The following is a 20299-nucleotide window of genomic DNA, read 5'->3' on the forward strand; positions in this document are numbered from 1 at the left end:
CGTTCACAAGTCGCGAACAATCTGGATGCGGGTCAAGGAATTAATTGAACAGAACATTGCTAACAACAAGGTTGCTTTTGTCAAAGAGGGATTGTGAGACCTTTGCACACGAGCAACCATGGGTTTCCGAGCCAACAATCCAGAAATATATTTTGCAGGTTTGCGTCCAAGTGATCAAGTCCACAAACATGTAGGAAGGGCTCAATATTGCACTTACTCGTTTAATCTACAATTAGGCTCGAAGGTACCTAGGTGAAAGAAACCACATGTCTGCAACATGAATGTCTTTTTCAGTTTTCGATGATGCAGGATGCATGATCTCATGGCTCGAAGACTTGAAAATGAAACTTGGGGAAACAAGGTAATAATTGAACCAACATCGAAAGTACTGCCAATGAGTTCTTTTGTTTTGGACATGAAAAATGAGACACATATTGAGCTACACCAACCAGTTCAAATAAAAATCTCGAGTTCTCGAAAAGCTGTGTCGGCTGCCGTTTACTTCCATGGATTTTTTGTTTCATGCTCAAATTCACAAGTGCCGAGATGCTGAAAATGGGATGTTGAACAAGCATAAATTTGGCATGTTTTGCTCGAGGAACTTACCCGAAAGGCCCACATAAACATTCCAGAACTGCAGCCACAAACGTCGCTTTCCGATGCTTATTTTGGAGGCCAGAGTTCAACCGTAGTTACTCCGCATTACGTCAAAAAGCCAAATGCTACCGCCCGAAACGTTTTTATATAAATTGACATCCTCCACCCCCTCACCTTGGGAGCTTGTCCAAAATAGCCACCACTGCACATTTAAACGCTGCCAAGATTACAAAGCAACGCCAATTGATATTCCTCGACAGGCCTTTTATTTTGCGACAAACCTCAAGAATGGCATCCGACTACACCTTTGCTAAACCAGACATCGCTCTGGACGAGGGCATATACGCCTTCCTGGAAAATTTTTACCGCATCTCCGACGACCCTGAGGGGCACGACATGTATCTCCAACAATACACCCCCGACGCAACTGTGATATTGTCGACCCACAAAGTCAAAGGGTCAGAAGGTCCGTTTCCTCTACAGCTCTCGTGCAGCTGATGCAATCCATTCCAACAGAAATCTGCACAATAATGCCTCGTGCCCGTATCGACTTATCCCCCCAACAAAAGCACAAACTGACGAAACCTGCCACCCAGAGATCCGCAACCTCCGCAAGGGAATGTGGGTCAAGGTCGCGGCCCGCAAGCACAAGGTTCACGGCGTCTTTGCCGCGGCGCCTGGGTCCTCCGAAATCATGCTGTACGGGCAGGTGACGCAGCAACTCCGCAGCGGAGGCGAGGTGGTCAAGGATTGGGCTGCGCGCGGCGTGCTGGAGAAGAGTGCCGAGGATGCCAGGTGGAGGTTTGCGTTTTATCAGGTTTATATAGTATGTTCTTTCCTCCCCAGGCTAAGCCGAGAGTTTTGGAGTTTTGCTGCGACGAGAACGGGTATTTTGCTAACCGAGTTTGTAGCAAATGGACTGATTTTGTAGGTTTTGTCGACTAGAATGGTCATCGTGGACAGCTCGCATCGACTCGGACAAGCCGATTCTCATCTCAACCGAAACGCCCAATCGATTGTTTTGACCAAAGGATAATGACCACATTTCTGTCGAGGCGGGCCTTGTCCTCTGGCGATCTTCATGTTTCGCTAGCTGCAAGGGAGGCGGGATCATCAACCACCAAGACGTGTATGCGTACAGGCAGATGTGCTGCTAGACTTGTAGATGGGTTCTTTCGTTTATCTCGTAGGTGAGCGCCCGGCTCGAGCGGTGCAATTGGAGTGGAATTTATCCCGCTCAAACTCTTATGAAACCCTTGATACACAACCAACGAGATGGGCTCACGACCGGCAGCTGGCTAGGAACTTAGGAGCATGGAACTCCACGCACATTCGCTTCATACTGTCCGAAATGAGCAACCTCTACAAAACAAAAGAACATGAGCCTCCGCATTTCTGAATCGACACATCTCATTCTCCACTACTAATCATATCGTGTGGTTGCCGCCATCGACGGACCAAACTCGTGCACCTTGATGCAAATCGAATCCTCACTGGCGAGGGACAAGACTGCATTGGCTATGTATTCGAGCTGAGTACCCCTGTGCACCTTATGTAACTCCAGCACGTGGCTTTTTTTTTTGTTTCTGAAAAGTTTTTCTGGCTCTGCGGTACGACACGGAAGCAGGACGACGCGTGGATCGCGAGATATTTCATCCGACTAATACGATACCATTTTAGGCAGTGTTGACTACCATTGAATTGGAACGCTTTCTCTTTCATTTCTGTGTCCCAACATCAATTCGAGTGTATTACGGCGCTTCTTTGAGCCTTAAAAAAAGACTCCTTGATGGCGTCGTTTCTTCGGCGACTGCCCTGGCCCGGCCGGACTTGGAAGCCTCTTACCTTCCCCAGTTTCAATTTCAAGCAAATTCCGTTGGCCGAAAAGATCGAAGAGGAGTTGATTCCCAACTACAAGGCGTCCCGGTATTACCCTGTCCTTATTGGACAAGTCCTCCAGGATCGCTATCAGATTGTAAGAAAACTGGGGTTTTGGGCGAGCTCAACGGTTTGGCTGGCGCGCGATTTGAAGTAAGAACATCTGGTGTTGCATCGACATGCCCTGAGTTCTTTTTTTTTTTTCTTGTCGCTTCTGGCAAACAAGACGCGTCATGCTAACACCAGAATAGAGGCCGCCGCCACGTGGCGCTCAAGCTGTTTGTACATTCCGAGTCCATGGGCGAGCAACTGGATCACGAGATTGCCATGTATAAGCGCATATCCAATACTTGTTCGGTATCGAAACATCCGGGCCGCAGTGCAGTCCGAGAGCTTCTTGATTCTTTCGACGTTGCTGGGCCGGATGGATCGCACCGTTGCTTGGTTCATCCACCACTCGGCGAGAGTGTTTGGGCTTTCCTTCACCGCAACCCCGTCAGGAGGCTCCCTGAACCAGTCGTTGCTTTTGTCCTTCGTTGTTTGTTCCTAGCCTTGGAATTTCTGCACACCGAGTGCCGCATGATCCACACAGGTCCGTTGCCAGTCCCACCACGGTTCTGCTTCTTGTCAACATGGCGACTAATACTGTACTCAACGGACCAGACATCAAAGCCGATAACATTATGTTTGGAATCGTAGACGACTCGGTCTTCACCGCGTTCGAAGAGGGGGAGCTAACCAATCCATCTCCCCGGGAAACTGTGGACGGCCGAACGATATATCTATCCCGCGACCTCAAAATGCCGAAAACCTGGGGCGCGCCAGTGCTTTGTGACTTTGGCTCAGCTATTCTGGGGGACGTTGAGCACGTCGAGGACGTGCAGCCCGCCATCTACAGAACACCGGAGGTCATTGTCCAAGCGCCATGGTCATACGAGATTGACATATGGAACACGGCTTGCATGGTAAGTGCCTGAGGGGTGTTGTCAAGTGAGTGCAAGATGTGAAGGCTAACCAGAGCTGGGGATTCGCGCTCTTTTTGCTCGCAGATTTGGGACGTGTTCCAGAACGGCCACCTGTTCACAGGGTTCGACCCGGAACACGAGACCTACCGCAGTCGGGCACACCTTGCCGAGATGATTGCGCTGCTTGGACCACCCCCAGAGGCGTTGTTGCGATCGGGCAAAGGCGACTGAGAGGTTCTTTACAGATACAGGTAAGCACGAGTTTTCCCATCTAAGCAATCCATCGCACTGTTTTAATGACAACTGTCAATGCAGGGGATTTTCGCGAGGATTTCCCACGCCCGGAAAGCACATGGCTCGAGAAAATTACACATGGCCTGGAGGGCGATGAGAGGAGAATGTTTCTTGCCCTGATGGGGAGGATGCTTCAGTGGGAGGCGTCGAAGCGGGCTTCGGCGAGGGAGCTGGCTGAGGACGAGTGGATCATGAAGTACATGTAGGGAACGAGGCCTTGTATATCGGACTAGGGTCACGCCGACAACCTCGAAAGAAGGCCGGAAGCTGTTTAGTCGGATAAGTTTGAGCACCGCCCTCTTCCAGGCATGATTGTTTGGAGGCTGGCCAAAAGGCTTCAACCGCCTAGCTTAATTATGTGTTTATTTAAGCAATGTAAAAACCTAGCCCTTATAAGGTGAGGGTCTAATATTGATTGGTTGATTGACTGTTTCTGTAAAGAAGATCCCAAAGCGAAATCTTCAAACAAGCCTCCTATGACAGGACGCGAATGATTTTAAAGGTTAGATGAAAGGGTTGCTTAGGCAGATCCGGGATTCGATCGAGAAAAAAAAAAAAAAAAAGATGAAAAGAAAAATTGAAATATATACCAGAAACCAAATATAAGAAGAACGTTCATCCATAAATAAGGTCCAAACGGCGATGCGGTAATTGAGACAAGACCAGATATAATGCAGGCGCTATTTAGGATGATAAGAAATCGTCCGACAAACATATTTCCGCCAATATCGAATTAGATCAAGGCATGTTGGTGTTGCAATTACAACAGGGAACTGGACAGATCTGAAAAGCAGCCTGTTCACTGTACGTCGACGTTTATTGTATTATTATTCTTGCATGAATAGTCGATAAAAAAAAAAAAGACTAGTTGGGGCTTTATCACTGGGGTTTTTTGAAGGTTGGTGGTCAAGGGGTACTCTGACTTGCTCAAACGCCATTTGGTTCGCAAGACGGGAAACTAGCGCAACAAAGCCGCCTGCTAAACAATGCTTCTGATTACCAGTCTGCAGGTCGTGGCTGAGCGTAGAAGCTCGAGGAATGCAGGCCGTTGAAGTCAAAAATTTCCAAATTTGCATACCAAATGAGGTGATCCAGATTTTAGGAAACCCCCCGTCTTACAGGAGGCCCGCGAAGCTCAACCCACAAGTTAGCCCGCATCAGGTACCTCCGGGATTAAAGTGATGAGACCGTCCACAGCGCCGCTGCCGGGGTTTCAAGGAAGGATCAAGAATAATATGAAGGAAGCAAAACTGACCCTCGACAAGGGTTTATAATCATGAATAGATCAAAAAAGTTCAAAGGTATATGAGCAGGACGTCGGGGAACTGGAGGTGGTTCATTTGTACCCGAGCGGTCATGATTGTAGGTCAACATTGGCCCTATGTGCAATGTTGAATGTCGCCAAGTCCGGTGGGTGCGGCACCAGATTCTTTCCTGCATGAATAAACTTTGCAAATCTTGCGTCTCGTACGTAACACATCCGGGCCCCAGGATTCCCATTTAATACATGAGAGTTTCGGGACTGCCATACATACAAAAGTGCGCAAATGCCGCCTATGACGTAAACCAGGCCGAGATTTGTTGCCCATAGAGGCACTCAGGGAATTGCAACAATTGAGTACGAATGCGGACGTTATCTCAACCGAATTTGTGGCAAGTGTGAATTTAAATGTATGCGTTGCGTGGTGAGTAGGCTTGGCGATCGCGTTCTGGAACCGCATCATCAGACGATTTTGATGCAAAGAAAACAAATCGAGGTCCACTAAAAGCTTGCCCCTTTGGGATAAAATTAACGGAGCGAACTATGGAAGGTTCGTAACATGAGGGTGGAAGGCCTTGGGATAAAAATTTAGCCTTGGCAATTGACCAGATTAGGCCCGATAGACAAGCACATTTGCAAGATCCAACATCATCGTGCAGTGGCGCGATAATCTATACCATACATACCAGAAGAGGTGACAATATCTTCACGTGGCCATCCGAGGTAACTCACCTGAAAACTTTGGATTCGCATCAGCACTATTACTTGGATCACTGTCACTATGTTGTCGTTGGATATTCACGGTGATATCATTGGTTGTAGTGAGTATGACAGTGATGAAGATGTACCCTTTCCCGGGCTGTGCATGTAAAGTTTCCAAGGCACGTTGTAATGGCTGGGTCGCTACCTCTTGATCTACGGCAAGTACCTACTTATAGATACCCTGTTGACCGAAAATTGTTCGGACTAGGTGTATGCAGGGACAATAATATTCCTGGGGAGCAGGGGATTCAGCGACTCGTGTCATGGAGAATAAGCATACCCTCAAACACACCGTCCCAAAACCCTAGATGCTGATTGTTAACACGCTTTATCGGCCAACCCATGCCATGCTGGCAAGTTACTGGCCCTCACTAACTTTAGGAATGATTAAAGTTTGCAGGGCGGTTATAGCCCTCGCAGGTTTTTGCTTTGCTTTGCTTTGCTTTGCTTTGCTTTGCATTGCTTTGCAACCTCGGGTGGATTTTCTCCAGCTCTATCCAACATTATCCATCATCTATGTTGCGATCCTGCCGGCCGCCTTGAGGCCTTCTCATCCCACGATATGAAATCCGAGGGCCTGCCCCTCGTGTCATACGTGCTCGGGTGGGTAACGTGCTCCATCTCCACCAGTGCGTTTCTTTGCTCCTGTTGCCAGCGTTCGAATACCGCCCCCTTATGTCAACCATGACGTACCTAACCAAGCATCCATGGAGTTTGTCAAGACAGTATTCGCTACGATGCGGCTGGTGGCACGATACAGAGGACAGGGGCTTTCGTGGGATGACGGATATCTCGTCTTTTGCGTCCTCGTCATCTTTGCCAGCAAGTCAGTCTGCCACTTTGCGTGGTTGGCCGGTGTCGGTGAAGAATTTTCGCAAATCCCGTCGCAGGACCGGCAACAGGCCGTGTTCATGAGCATCCTGGCCACGTCGATCGTTCCGTGGGAGTTCACGTTGCCCAAGCTCGCCATCGTCGTCTCCATCCAGGCCATCATCCCGACCAGCAAGAGGCGATCCCGGAGCTGGATTGCCGCCTGCGGCTTTTGCTTTGCGTTGATGCTGTGCATCAGCGTCTGGCAGTTTGCGCAGTGCAGGCCCGTGTCGCAGCTGTGGGACCCCGTGCCCGATGGGAAATGCGCCGACGCCAGAGTCAACGTCGCGTTGGCTTATGCCAGCTCGCTCGTTTCGTGTCTCATCGACCTGGCTATCTGTCTCTACTACGTTCCTGTTTTCTTGGGCCTTCAGATGAGCGCCAAAAACAAAGCCACCGTCATTGCTGCCCTAAGCTTTGGAGCGCTTGCATTCATCGTGGCCATGATCAAGATGGTTTTCCTCAAGAACCTGGCCCAATTAACTGTGGACCCTACGGGTAAGTAAGCAACCTGAAATGACAAGACGCCAAAGGGAAAAGAAGAGGCTAGCCCCGCCCCAGGCATCAAGCATTTGGTAAAGAATCGACCCAAGTACTCATCTAACTACAGTGCCGTGCAGGCTCCAACGTCGCCCTATACATCTTGGTCGACGTGGAATCCATGATGTTGATGCTCGGCGCCTGCATGGGCTCAGTTATCAAGCTCCTCAAGCCGAAGCGCCGCCGAGGCACGAAACAGACCGAGAGTAGCAGCTGTTGAAAATTATCATACCTAATGAGCCTCAGCAAATTCCGCAGAAGCGGCTTTACGCACAATTCTTCCAGATCTGCGGGAGAGGATGGCGGTGAGGTGGCTATCAACAACCAGACAACTGCCCGCGCGACGAGTGCAGTTCGAACCCCCGAGTGGGTCACCCCGGAAGGCGTGATATCAGTCCGAGCCCGACCGCACGATTTGGCGCTAGAAGAATAGAAGCTTAGTAGCTTGAGTATCATATCTGTTGTCGAGTACCTGACCACAATACTTGACTTTCGCAAAAGGTCATAGATGCTACTGTCGTCTGTTGGGACGAAACAAGCTACAGCTTCCATTGGATGATCCCACAGTCTGGCCAACCTTCCCTTAAAGTCTCTGATGCAAGCCCAGGAGTTCATCAATGTGATCCCTGAAGACGGCCGAACCATTCCCTCGGGACTGGCGGGGTCAATAATCCGGGGTAAAATACTGTGATTATACCGCCTAAGTTAAGGTTGTTGAATCATTCGGGTAATGTCAATAGGTTCGGTCCTATCAAGTATCCAAGGGGATAAATTGATGGCACAGAGAGGTCTACAAACCAGTGGCTTGACGGCTGGACGGAGTCCCCGACGTTGGCTTTGGTCTGCCTTCCATCTCATCGAAGCTTCTTGTCTCTTAAGTGGCGGGAGAAGGGATTCTTGACCACTGATTGCAGCTCCTTGGTGGGACACTTGAAGCTGCGATATCGATCTGTGCGCGAAGCAGGATTTTTGGTTCTATGAAAGCGGTGGGCCAGAAACACATGGGCTTCCCGCCCCGGTTGATATGGCAGCTTTCATCAACCTTCTCTGGACGACACAACTTCTCGTGTCCGGATCCCTGTTTCTTTCACCTGCGATATTAACCCCTTGAGGTTGGCTTTTGTGGGTTTAGGCTGCCAATCGCATCCTCGAGAACCAATGCGGCGACTCCTTCCCCCTCCCCATGGCCGGTAGGTGTAGCGCAACGTAATGAATTCAAGCCCGTCCTAGGGATAGGAATTACTCACCGGTCCCTGCCATGACCGATGCGCTCGCTCGAATACCACGAGAGGATGGCCTTTGACTAGCTTGCCGAGGGTCGCCAAGTCAAACGACTTTCATGGTGGCGGCAGAGCAAAGAATCCTGTGCGAATTTGTTATTGGACCACGTTGACAACGAACTCGTTCTTCGGGTGGCAAACACAGGTTTCTGTGCTTGGTGGCTATGACGAGAACGAAGGTCTATCAACAGGATAGCAAACTTATACTGGTATAATTGCTTACCTACAGTCGGGACACCAGCGGAGCAGTGCCGGGATCTGCATATTTTTCATGGAGAGAATTGTAGCAAGTATTCATTACCCATTTTCCACTCGTCCGGCCGCACTATCCTTCTTCTTGGGACCTTTATCCGACTTGCGCTGGGGAAAATTTGTCTTGTCATTGCACATCCGGTCTGGTCGGGTCGGTCCGTCCAGGTGTTCGCAGCAGGCGCCAAATCCCGATCGACCGGAATCTTGAGGGTTTTCCAACGAATATACATATAGGGAGCCTGCCGGCGACGCTGCTCTCTCTCTCTCTGACGGTTCGGCCACGTTGACTAGACCCGAGAGACCACCGAGGGCGTAACCAAACAGGTTAGGCACATGATAGGCAGCCTGGAGCAGACGATCCCAGCGTCAATATCCAACAGAGGCCATAGACACAAATGCCGGCTATACCAAAAGTGAAGTTGGCAAATATTATGTTACGCCAGAGGCTGATTACTGTTGCAGTGATCGTGCCGGTCCCGTGGGCGGGCCCGGCGAGACTCAAGAGGGGTTCACACCGGAGCCGGTTTTCCCGATGGTCCAAAAGTTACGGCGAGAGGGGAAGGAAACAAGGTTCTGGAGGTGGATTCACCACCATCTCGGCGGCCGCGCTTGATCCCAAGCGGCCGCTAATTAATTGTTCCGAATCAGGAAACAATTGTGCACTTCCGCAGTCTGGTGCCATGGATCGGATGATGCACCGTCATGACCTTCGCAGGTCTTGCCCCAATGCCGTTCAAGGTTCGTCTTTTTATCGTGGATACAAACCATAATTAATGACATTTTCAAGGCATTTCCCCGCACTCTTTCTTGGCAATTCCTTGCCTCCAGCGCGCCAACACACACACACTCAGACCCGGATTTCGAATATTGTCGGCTCTGGGCCCGGCGGCATGTTACCTTGGTGTTCACTGCATTGCTCCGCCCATAGCCGCCGAGACATCGCCAGATCGGAAACATTTGACAAGGCAAGTGGGCTCGGTAGATCATGAAAGTTTCTTGGAGCTTAATAAAGAGGGGTTCATTCATAAACCCGTCGTCACATAACTGACACGTTACATCAATCACAGCCATCCTCTCCTGCTCCTGACGAACTTGTTGCACCTCACTACACCGCCACGTCTCCCAAGCGTCACGAAACCAGTAACAAATGCTCGGCAAGGTCATCCTCGAAGAAGCCTTTGCGCTACCTCGACTGGAGGAAAAAACGAGGTGGTGGGCGGGGCTCTTTGCAACCGACCCCGAAACCCACGTCAAGGAGATCCAAGACTTGACCGACATCAGGCTCAAGTTTGCCGACAAGCACGGGGTCGGATACACCATCTTGTCTTACACAGCACCGGGCGTGCAGGACATCTACGACCCCCAGGAAGCCCAGGCGCTCGCTGTCGAGGTCAACGACTATGTAGCGGAGGCGATAAAGCCATTCCCCGACAGGCTTGGGGCGTTTGCGTGAGTTTTTATACCTTTTTTGCGGGCAAGGAAACAAAGAAGAAGAAAAAAAAAACGGACACTGAACCTCCCACCAGCACCCTCTCCATGCACAACCCTCAACAAGCTGCCGACGAGCTCCGCCGCACCGTGACAAAGTACGGCTTCAAGGGCGCCCTCGTCAACGACACGCAGCGCTCCGGCCCCGACGGCGAGGGCTACATCTTCTACGACGGGCCGGACTGGGACGTGTTCTGGTCGACCCTGGTGGAGCTCGACGTGCCGCTGTACCTGCACCCGCGCAACCCGACCGGGGTCGTGTTCGAGAAGCTCTGGAAGGACCGGCAGTGGCTGATCGGCCCGCCCCTCTCCTTCGCGCAGGGCGTGTCTCTGCACGCGCTCGGCATGGTGACAAACGGCGTCTTTGACAGGCACCCCAAGGCGCAGGTCATCCTCGGTCACCTGGGCGAGCACATACCGTTCGACATGTGGCGCATCAACCACTGGTTCGAGGACCGGAAGAAGCCGCTCGGTCTGAGCTGCAAGAAGACCATCAGGGAGTACTTCAACGAGAACTTTTGGATCACGACCTCGGGCCACTTTTCCACCACGACGCTCAACTTTTGCGCGAACGAGGTCAGCGCCGACCGGATCTTGTTCTCGGTCGATTACCCGTTTGAGAGGTTCGAGGACGCCTGCGACTGGTTCGACAATGCCGAGATGAACACGAGGGATCGGTTGAAGATCGGAAGGGAGAATTCCAAGGCACTCTTCAAGCTTGGCGAGTACAAGGATTGCAACGCAAAGGTCATTTAGATTCTAGACAGCCGAGGGTGCTTTTAGCAAACATCGATTGCTCTTATTCAGTTCCGCCCCCGATTCGAAAGAAACATGATCAAAGTGCTGTCAAAATTAAAATTCTCTCGATTTATGCGTACAGGGTTGTGGGGACCTGTCAAGTCTCTAATAATAGAGTGGTTTGACTCTTATAGCTGCGGTACGATTCAAATCGCCGAAAGACGCTTGGTTCTGGCGCAAGGAGAACCCACGCAGCTGTGTTCAAAATTGACAGCTACAATTTTACAAGTACTCGTCATTAAGCTGTAAAATGTAGCAACAATCAATGCACTTGGAAAATCCGAAACAGACAGGGGGTCTATGCCACGAGATGTGCCATCCCAAGTTGAGATTGGACGGGGGGAATAGCTTGTTTTTTCTGATAATCGTGGAAGCCGTATTCCGGTAAAAATTATTGCGATCATGTCTTTACCGGCCACCGCTGAAGCATGGGGAGGGGGGGTATGCCTTCAATGGTCAGCCCCCACAAACGTACTATGGTAGTCTAATCATGGCTTAAATTTGTGGGTTTTGAGCAATGCTTTTATTTGTAAAGCGGCCCGCCTGTGCTTATTTTTTTTTTGTCTACAAGGAAGCATGGAATTATAAAGAGCTCTTGCAATCCTCTCGACGAAATCAATCAAGAGCCCAAGAGTCAGGGTTTCGCGATCCCACCACACTCTTTTTTCGCCCCCATCGCCCGGTAGTTGTGACTGAAAGAAGGAAAAAAGAAAGTACGAGTGGACTTCATGATCGAAAAAATAATAATGCAGCTCGTTCGGGTCGTAGCCACACTCTCCGCTTTCACAAGCGTGTCGGCGGCACCCGGAATTGCAACCTCATTCATACGGGGGCTTGTACCAGCAAAGTTGTACAGCGGCGACTCGTCCAACCAGCTCACCGACGGCACGCCATGCAGGGCCATAACAATTATATATGCACGCGGAACTACGCAGTCGGGCAACATTGGCAACTCCAAGTCCGTCGGTCCTATCACTTTTGACGCCCTCGCCAAAATCGTCGGCCCGAACAGGCTAGCCGTCCAGGGGGTCGACTACAAGGCCAGCTTCCTCGGATACGCTGAGGGTGGCCAGCCGAAAGCCACCGACAAAATGGTGGAATTAGTAAAGCTGGTAGGTGTTTGAGGAACCTGTGCTCCACAAACCACTGGGTTCGTCAAGGCGTCGTCGGTTGATGTAGCTAACATTTGCGGATTTCTCTGTACCCACAAGGCACAAACCAAATGTCCCGCCAGCAAAGTCTTTGTGGTTGGCTACAGCCAAGGAGCGCAGGTTGCGCACAACGTGGTGAATGCATTACCTGCCATCACTGCTGCCAGGATCACAGGAAGTATGTTTCTCCCCCCATCGCTCAACGGTTTTTTTCTAGGGTTCCTCTCTTTGTTGACCCTTGACTTTCTCTTTAGTTCTCACCTTTGGCGATCCCGATGCATTGCAACCGGTTCGTACCGAGACTTTGGGTAAATGGAAAATCATCTGCCATGACGACGACAGGCTTTGCGCCGGCAGCCACATTCATGTGACCTTGGATCACCTCAACTACCAAACGGATGCTAAGATGGCCGCGGAATGGATTGCCGCCAAGGCTGGCATGCTCCCGAAATGGCGCGGCACTGGTGCACCTGACGCTTTAGCGTCTGGTATGGGAGCACCTAATCTGGCAGCACCTAATCTAGCAGCACCTAATCTGGCAGCATCTGGTGGTATTGCAGCAGCTGCAGCCAAGTGACGTTAAATTTAGTAGATTATTTAATTTAATTACATATTTCATCGCTTTTTTCTTTCCGAGCTTTCTCACAGTTATTTTACTCATAAATGATTACAGGGTACTAGGAAGTGGAAGCCGACCCAATTTGTTTGCCAAGCTAGGGCTTGAGCTTACTCAACAGTCATAGCGGCGATACGAATAGCATTAAGTACTTCAAGGTCATGCTTGGTGGTTGAAATAGCATTTAACAACGGAAGCTCGCAAATACGAGATAATCGGCGTGTTTGGAGACAAGTCGTGTTCCCAAAATAGCATGATCTGCGCATCAACTAAAATGCCAGCACTGAAATCTATCTTGTGCAATTTATGGGGACTCTCCACCAGGCTTCGTCAGCTTGGAGATGAGAACAACGCTTTCATCAAATTGAACTGCTGAAAGTGACCGGTACACCTCAATTACGGATAGGATTGAATGTCAGAGACTGCCTTCCCGTATGCCAAGAGGCTACGTTCACCATAACCATGTAGTTGTCTTGACTCTTTTCATTCCACCGCGGACCAGGGTTTTTGTTCTTCTTGTAACCTTTTTCTTTTCTGTTTTGCTGACACAGGCAGCTTCAATGGGCCGTTACTACTGCAGTATTGGGTATTGTCTTGGGGAGGACGAATCGATTGCCAGTACCAAGGCAGTCTGTAGTTGAGTTCTGATTTCCTACAAGTCTGTAAAACCCATCACAAAGGCCATTCGGCTTCTGTGCATCTGTCTACGCGGTCAAGCGGCTCCATATGACCAAAACTTAAAAGAAAGGAAAGGTCAAGATATAAAGTCCACCACCAGCCCACCAAGATATATTGTAAGACTGTGCAGCGCAGCACAATGGCCATCGACGCCGTCAGATCATTGAAGGGCCGAGGCAGCAGAGAACGCCGCCTGCCGTGATGGCAGAAAGGACGATACGGAGACATTTACAGACTTTATGGTGATGAGTGACATCTTCAAGGCTTGTGTGTGTGTGCTTGAAGTCGGATGCCCTGATGCCTTGGCTGAAGTCCTTGGCGTAAAAAGGGCGTCAGGGTGGAGAGGTTTCTTTCGAGGATTTCGAAGAGGTGCAAAGAGGGAATATTAAGACTTCTAATACCCTTTTCAGACAATCTATATCGAAGGCCTTCCTTCTATACCTAGCAATCACTCCTCACCAAGGTATGCCAAAACCCACCCATGGGGGCCCGCATCGGCCCAAATTGGTGGGGTGGGCGGCCCGTGGGTTGGTTGTATTATTGATGAGGGCCCGGCCCGGCCCAAAATTAAACGCGGGTTTTTTCTTTTGGCAACCCGCGGGCCCCCGTGGCAAACCCCGTAAAAATATAAATATTTTGCGGATTAATGTCAGGAATTTTACCTATTAGAATATGGTCTCAAATAACATTTGTAATTAAAATATAAAATAAAGAATAAATTTATTGAGTTTTTATTTTACAACTATTTTTTTTTTATCTCTTTCTTTTTGTTCATTCGCCCCTGTATAAAAACCCGCGGGTTACCCAACTCGAGCTGAGCCCGCCAGCCCGCGGGCCCCCATTAACCCGTTAAAAAGACCCGTGGGCTTTTACGGGCTCCCGCCAAAAGCCCGTGGGCTGGTGGGCCGGGCCGGGCTATTCCCTTTTTAGAATTTGGGCAGGCCTTACTCCTCACACGACACACATGTTCTGTACCAGCATGCCACCAATACCGTTCAGAGATCGGGATTTCCCGTATCCATTCAAGCCGCATCATCTAGCCCACTTCGTCAACATCTTACCTCGCTATAATCCTCTCGGCGGACCTTAAAAAGCTTAAGCTTTCTTAGGCAAGGTCGAGCAGTTGTTCAACATTGCCGCCAGATTTGACAAGCTCGACATCCTCAACAGCAACGCTGGCATCATGGACTCATATGGTCCCCATTGGGGATCTGGATCGGGATTCCCGAGAACGCGTAGTTTCGATCAATTTGACGGCACCAATGTTGGTCTGCAGACTGGCTGTGAGGAGCATTCCCCAAGGCGAGAGCCCAAGCGGGTGCATCATTCACATCTCGCCGGAGCTGGCGCATCCTAAAATGCTTCGGTCATTACTGCTGACGAGGGCTGGACAGGCGTGATGTGATTATGACCTTGGAATATACTGTGTGGATTATACATCGGCTGCCCTCTGTGATCCCGAGCAAACACACTGTAATTCACCTACACTTTGAGGGTGTTATAAGTCACGACGAATGTATTCATTGCAGATATACGCTCAATTCTGGCGGTGCGACATAAATTTTCTCCGTTGATTTAAATTGTGGCAAGTTCCGAAATTGGCCAGCCAAAGGACCTACTCAACCGCCCGCACCTCTTGACCAAAAAATAAACTACCATCCTAAAAACTAGCGTTGTCTCTCTATTTCTTTTTCTCCAGTCAGTTTTCCGCTTCTGTCGCAGTTGCACAAACGGCGCATTAGACCTCTTCACCAACTTTTTCCCCACGTGCCCTCTCTTAACCGGTAGTGACAGTTGACCGAGTTGACGGTCGAAAGATGCTTAAACTTCAAACTCCCTCCAAGTCCAACAACATCACCGAGCGATGTGAAAGATCTGATATCCATATGATCTTCCCACGTGGAATTCCCTTACGTTGTATACGACCCTAATCGTTGTATACGACCCTATCGTTGTACACAACCCTATCGTCGTATATATTGCAAACAGCTCTAACGGGTTGTGGGTAACCATCAATCACGTGAACATGATACCCATTAGGAATAGTGCCTGAAATCTTTCTGGCTGTACAATCCGTTTTCACCGAAATAGTAAAATCGTACCAACCCCCCCTGTTAAATATAATTTCTTTGTTTCCAGATACCCGATGCTGTTCAATAATAGATTGGTTCACGTCGTCCGGCAGAAACGCAACCTGGCATGGGACTGCCCAAGCGAATGACGCAAAGGCGAACGTGGCGATATAAATTGCAAAGGCCGAAGAGCGCATGGTAAGAGTTGAAGTGTATCAAGGTGAGTGGAAAATGGAATAAATCAATAGCTGGTACGTTGATTTTGAGGTAGAAGAAGAAACTAATCGGGACAAATAGTAAGGTGTTATCTTGAGCTTGCAAAAAGTATAAAACCAAAATCATACGCTAGGGGGTAAGAGCTTTATATACCTTTGGTATAGCGAATCTGTACAGATTTATTTGTTTTCTTATCTATTCATGAAGCATAAATATAATAACACAACCTATGCGCTATTAGTAACTTTGATGAACCAGTCCATTCTTGGACTAGGTAATCACAGCAATTCCCGCACCTGGCTTTTAACCTTGACTACGGCCGAGAACAGGGGTACAGAAGCCGGTCGTTCCGGCTTTCTCTTCGTCTTCGTCTCCTTTAATAGATTTTATCCCATGTGGACCAAGAATACAAACTCTTTGTGTTTTGCCAGTTACGACCCGTGTTTCCAGGCTAGCTGATGCTGGGTTTCCATACTCACATCTGTAGTCAACTCATACGACAACCGGATGTTATTTTATTTCAATAATTAGTTAGCGTTCATAGCGCGAAATGTTGCTTTTGTGTCAAAACCTTATATGTCAGTGATGTGAACTATTGGATACGTTAATATCAGCAAACTAGGTTCCGATTTGTTAGTTTCATTAACAAAAGAGCTAGCCAGAACTAAAATAGCTACCATTGATTATTGCTATATTGAATAAACTTCAAATTTAAAGTTTGAATGATACAAACCAACTTTTAGTTAGAATATCACAATACCATAAAGTGTCACTTACGACTCGGAAATGAACTTTTAGTAAAACTCAACTCTCTGAAGCCTTTTTTTCATATTTGGATTTCGTTATTCACGTGATCCCATGAATGGCGCCTGGTATGGAATTATGCCGGGTCAAGAACAGGGGGTTGAATGAAGCATATGCACCTAGCACAGCTTTCAGTGCTGCCACTGTTACAGTACCGATTTAATACTAGGCTTGAATTTCCCATAGACCTCCTTCCAGCGTCACTATGCGAACAAGCGAAATGATGACGAAGTTTCCCTCCTCGGAACGAAAGTCGTCCACAATTGCATCGCGGACACCGTCGCCAGCGGTTGGTCTGGCTTGGGTATCCTGGAGAATGTTGAGCGCAGCGATTCTCCAGCAGGGCATGATCGTGGAGAGCTCCTGGTGTCTCGTGCTTGTTTTTGCCGCTTATCGCGGTGCGTTTTGCTGGCATCTTATGGTATCGAAGGCTTCTTTACCGGTTGCACCTGTTTGTCGTAGGCCACACGGCACATCTCGAGCAGAGCTCATTAAGAAGATGGTAATTGGCAGAGGATCACATATTTAGGGCTTGGTCCTATTTCAAGGAGATTTACCGCGATTCAGGGATTCAATTATTGGGTAAAGAGTATAGGATATTCTTTTGTGAGTACAAGACATGTCAGACGACGTTTACTATATACTGCATAATGGGCTTTTTCAAGCCATTCGGTCTGCCAGCACAGTGGGTTGCAACTTTCAGCGAGGATTAGCATAAGGCTAATGGTTTTTTTTTTTTTTATTTTTTTTTTTACCTTAGACAGAAGGCTTATGTTTGAGTTACAATGGTAAAGATATGGGATAATATTATTAAATTCGAAATAAGATAATAACATTCGAAACCGAAAGTTCAAATTGCCTACAGTTTGTACTTCCTAGCCACACCTTCATCAGATGTCGATTAACGGCCAATTTATAACTGCCATACTAACAATATCAGGCGTATACCAACTCTGGCCGATTCCGTGTGCGGATAGAGGTAGTTAAGTAAATATTTGTTGAATTAGTTTTCCAAAGGGTGAAATTGTATGTCATGTATGGCAAAATGGCCGCGTGAACCGGCGACATCAAGTCATTCAAGCCTTGGCGACCGTTGTCTGGTGGCGTTAGAACTCTCTCGTTGCCAAATGAGACACTCGACTAGGGTAGGCCGTATGAGAAAAACAGGTTTGTGAGGGAGGGAAAAGGGTGGGGACAGGGAATGGAGAATTAAGAGGAAACACCGGCATTTCCGACTGCAGCGGCGGTCTTCTGGGAAAAGTCCTTGGCCTGCCTTCAACTCTAGCATGGGAAACCTGATTCAGCCGACAGATACTGGTGGATACACCTATGTAGGTTGCAATGCTGCCTATGTATAGAGTCTCTAGATTTAGCAGCTTGACTCATCTGCCACGACATGACACGGATTAAACAAGTCTTGAGTATTCATTGACCCAGGAACTAGGAGGGCTAGAACAGATAGACTTTACTTTGTATAAATTGAATACACAGATGCATAACTAGAGGTCAGCATTGGTTTTTCTCTCGCTAATGCTTGATTTAGGAGAGTCTCGTTGAAGTCACCAAACTTGCCCAACAATCTAATAAAATGCGTTTTCCAACCTGTATTATTCCACTTCTTGCGTACGGCGTCATCGCTAGCCCGATGAATCCTCCGAATGACAATCGGAGGCCTCAACCTGCAAGCCAAGGGATAGACTGGGCGGCATGGGGACAATGGTATTACAAAAATGCCCAGTGGCGACAGGGGAAACTTGTTGGATTTACCCGAGACTTATTCCGCCAGTTTGGTTACGATATACCGAACCTGCGCGAATCTCTTTCAGTCCCAAATCAGAGGCCGGGAACAACGAGTCAGGGTGACCCTCGTCGCCCATCAAGGCAACCATGGGAGACACAAAGCCAGGAGCAACATTGGAGTGCTCCGGGGCAACATTGGGGTGCTCCGGAGCAACATTGGGGTGCTCCGTCGCAACCTCGGAGGCCGCCCCAGCACTGAAGTATGAACCGCAGATAATCAATCAACTTCGTATTGACTGCGGTCACGTGGTTATTGCTCTTACATCGCCTGCTTCTGCGGAGCTGTTTTTCTGGGCCTTGAAACGTTTGGTCCTGAAACCGATCAGGCCCTGCTTTTACTGCCATGCCTTTGATCGAGGTCCCAGCGGTGCTTTTTCCTGGCTTGTGAGACTTGATGGCCTGCCCCGTGATGGCTGGACGATTTTAAGTATAGCTGAGAAGATATGATCGAGTGGAAATTCTGGGCGCGCCATATACTTAAAGACAAGAGGGTTGAGCTTGTCAGACGAAGAGGTTTAGACTTTGTTAAATTTTTTTGCTATCCGACAGATACGCATAGCATGTTGCTTCTATCAAGATGCTTGGCAGCTGGGTTTGGTGGGTTCATATCCGGCTGATCGTGAAGCCCCAAATTTGAAACCCTAAAATTCACTGTATATATTCTGTCTCTTACCCCAGACATCAGTAAATTATAACTTACGGAATAAGCGTCGGTCTCATTGTTACGTTACATCGTGTCTACCGCCCCAAGATACGGGCATGGTAAATCAGCAACGAAACTGCCTGCTGAGCCCAACTTATATTAGCCCCAAGGCTTTTCGCTACCTTCAATCTATCCGAAACGTAATTATATATCATTGGTCTAGAATGCTGCACTCTAGGGTGTATAACCCTGTTCCTCCGCACTGCAAATTGTGGATTCGTGTTTTGTCATTCAGTGGAGTGGTTAGTAGCTACGACGTATACATATGGCCTGCTTGCCATTCCTTGCCCCTTATAAACTTCTGGAGTAAATAGCTGGTGACATTGTTTGATGCCCTGTTCTCACTAGGCTATTCTTCATCCATAAACCGCTTAGTAGGGTGCCACAAAGCCCGTCTTTGGTAGACGGTTTGCACAATTTTACGCGATGAACCTGAGCCCTAACGTTGCCTGTCCCTTTGTACTTTACATAAAGGCTTGCAGACAGCCAGCTATACCCTAAGTTACCCCGGATCTGGTTGTTTTCAAAGGTGGATATATATGGGCATGAGAGGGAGGAGATAATCTTATCTGTAAATACACAACAAATTAGGATCGTTGAACAGCGATATTGCCAGACCGATAGCCAATCATCCCAAATTGGAATTCTTTGTAAAAAAAAAAAAAAGAAAAAAAAAAAAAACACACTGTTTATATATGGACGAGAGCTATTGAATAATATTCCGCATCAAATAACATGACATATTTTATTCAGTCAGCTGTTTAAATTAATAAAAGCAGAAAAACTGCTAGTATTTAGTATCTGTGCCAACCTGCTGCAAGGATGCTTCTATTCAATATTGCTAAGCACGGGGCCTTGATTACAACACGGCAAAGGATTACAGGCAAATGTTCCAAGCGCGTAAAGTGTAAGACAAAGTAAAATAGGCTCAAAGCTGAAACCTTTTTGTACACGTAGCTAATAATAATTAAAATTGAAAGCGGTTTTCTTGCCCAGATTTTAGTACTTTTTTAATGTTATGTTGATTTGAACACCGACGCTTAAATGACTATGGCTCATAAATTCTTGGTTACCAAAAAAATAAAATTTGGTCTATTAACACCTTAGTTAATATGCTTTTCTTGTTGTCTTTAATAGCGGTCGGAAGCTTGTATCAAGCACACAAAAATGCGGAACTACTACAGGATGAACACCTAAGCGGGGAATCAGTTTATCTTACAGTATTTGCCAAGTATAGATTAAACCTTTTCACGACCCGCCAATGGCAAATATTT

The 20299-nt window shown here is 48.3% G+C and overlaps 6 protein-coding genes across 6 annotated transcripts; 5 read left to right on the top strand and 1 right to left on the bottom strand.

Annotated features, from left to right (window-relative positions):
* Window positions 1–885: 885 nt before the first annotated feature.
* Window positions 886–1520, top strand: PpBr36_04273 (uncharacterized protein; the record flags this gene model as incomplete). Its single annotated transcript, XM_029891436.1, has 3 exons — window positions 886–1063; window positions 1194–1423; window positions 1509–1520. 3 exons carry the CDS (start codon window positions 886–888, stop codon window positions 1518–1520), a joined length of 420 nt encoding a protein of 139 aa, XP_029750162.1.
* Window positions 1521–2386: 866 nt separating this feature from the next.
* Window positions 2387–3671, top strand: PpBr36_04274 (uncharacterized protein; the record flags this gene model as incomplete). The annotated part of the gene is made up of 3 exons (XM_029891437.1): window positions 2387–2628; window positions 2727–3440; window positions 3525–3671. Exons 2-3 carry the CDS (start codon window positions 3108–3110, stop codon window positions 3669–3671), a joined length of 480 nt encoding a protein of 159 aa, XP_029750157.1. The 5' UTR covers window positions 2387–2628; window positions 2727–3107.
* Window positions 3672–6250: 2579 nt separating this feature from the next.
* PpBr36_04275 (uncharacterized protein) lies at window positions 6251–7387 on the top strand (the record flags this gene model as incomplete). Its single annotated transcript, XM_029891438.1, has 3 exons — window positions 6251–6404; window positions 6484–7125; window positions 7248–7387. Coding segments are annotated over 3 exons (936 nt in total), but the record flags the coding sequence as incomplete, so codon positions are not given.
* A 2459-nt stretch (window positions 7388–9846) lies between these two features.
* PpBr36_04276 (uncharacterized protein) lies at window positions 9847–10943 on the top strand (the record flags this gene model as incomplete). The annotated part of the gene is made up of 2 exons (XM_029891439.1): window positions 9847–10148; window positions 10226–10943. The coding sequence occupies 2 exons, from the start codon at window positions 9847–9849 to the stop codon at window positions 10941–10943; spliced, it is 1020 nt and encodes a 339-aa protein (XP_029750159.1).
* A 788-nt stretch (window positions 10944–11731) lies between these two features.
* On the top strand, window positions 11732–12713 carry PpBr36_04277 (uncharacterized protein; the record flags this gene model as incomplete). The annotated part of the gene is made up of 3 exons (XM_029891440.1): window positions 11732–12097; window positions 12197–12314; window positions 12391–12713. The coding sequence occupies 3 exons, from the start codon at window positions 11732–11734 to the stop codon at window positions 12711–12713; spliced, it is 807 nt and encodes a 268-aa protein (XP_029750158.1).
* A 3436-nt stretch (window positions 12714–16149) lies between these two features.
* Window positions 16150–16870, bottom strand: PpBr36_04278 (uncharacterized protein; the record flags this gene model as incomplete). Its single annotated transcript, XM_029891441.1, has 2 exons — window positions 16150–16169; window positions 16711–16870. 2 exons carry the CDS (start codon window positions 16868–16870, stop codon window positions 16150–16152), a joined length of 180 nt encoding a protein of 59 aa, XP_029750165.1.
* Between the last annotated feature and the right edge of the window lie 3429 nt (window positions 16871–20299).

Source organism: Pyricularia pennisetigena, chromosome 6 (genome assembly GCF_004337985.1).
Source record: "Pyricularia pennisetigena strain Br36 chromosome 6, whole genome shotgun sequence".
Lineage (NCBI taxonomy): Eukaryota > Fungi > Ascomycota > Sordariomycetes > Magnaporthales > Pyriculariaceae > Pyricularia > Pyricularia pennisetigena.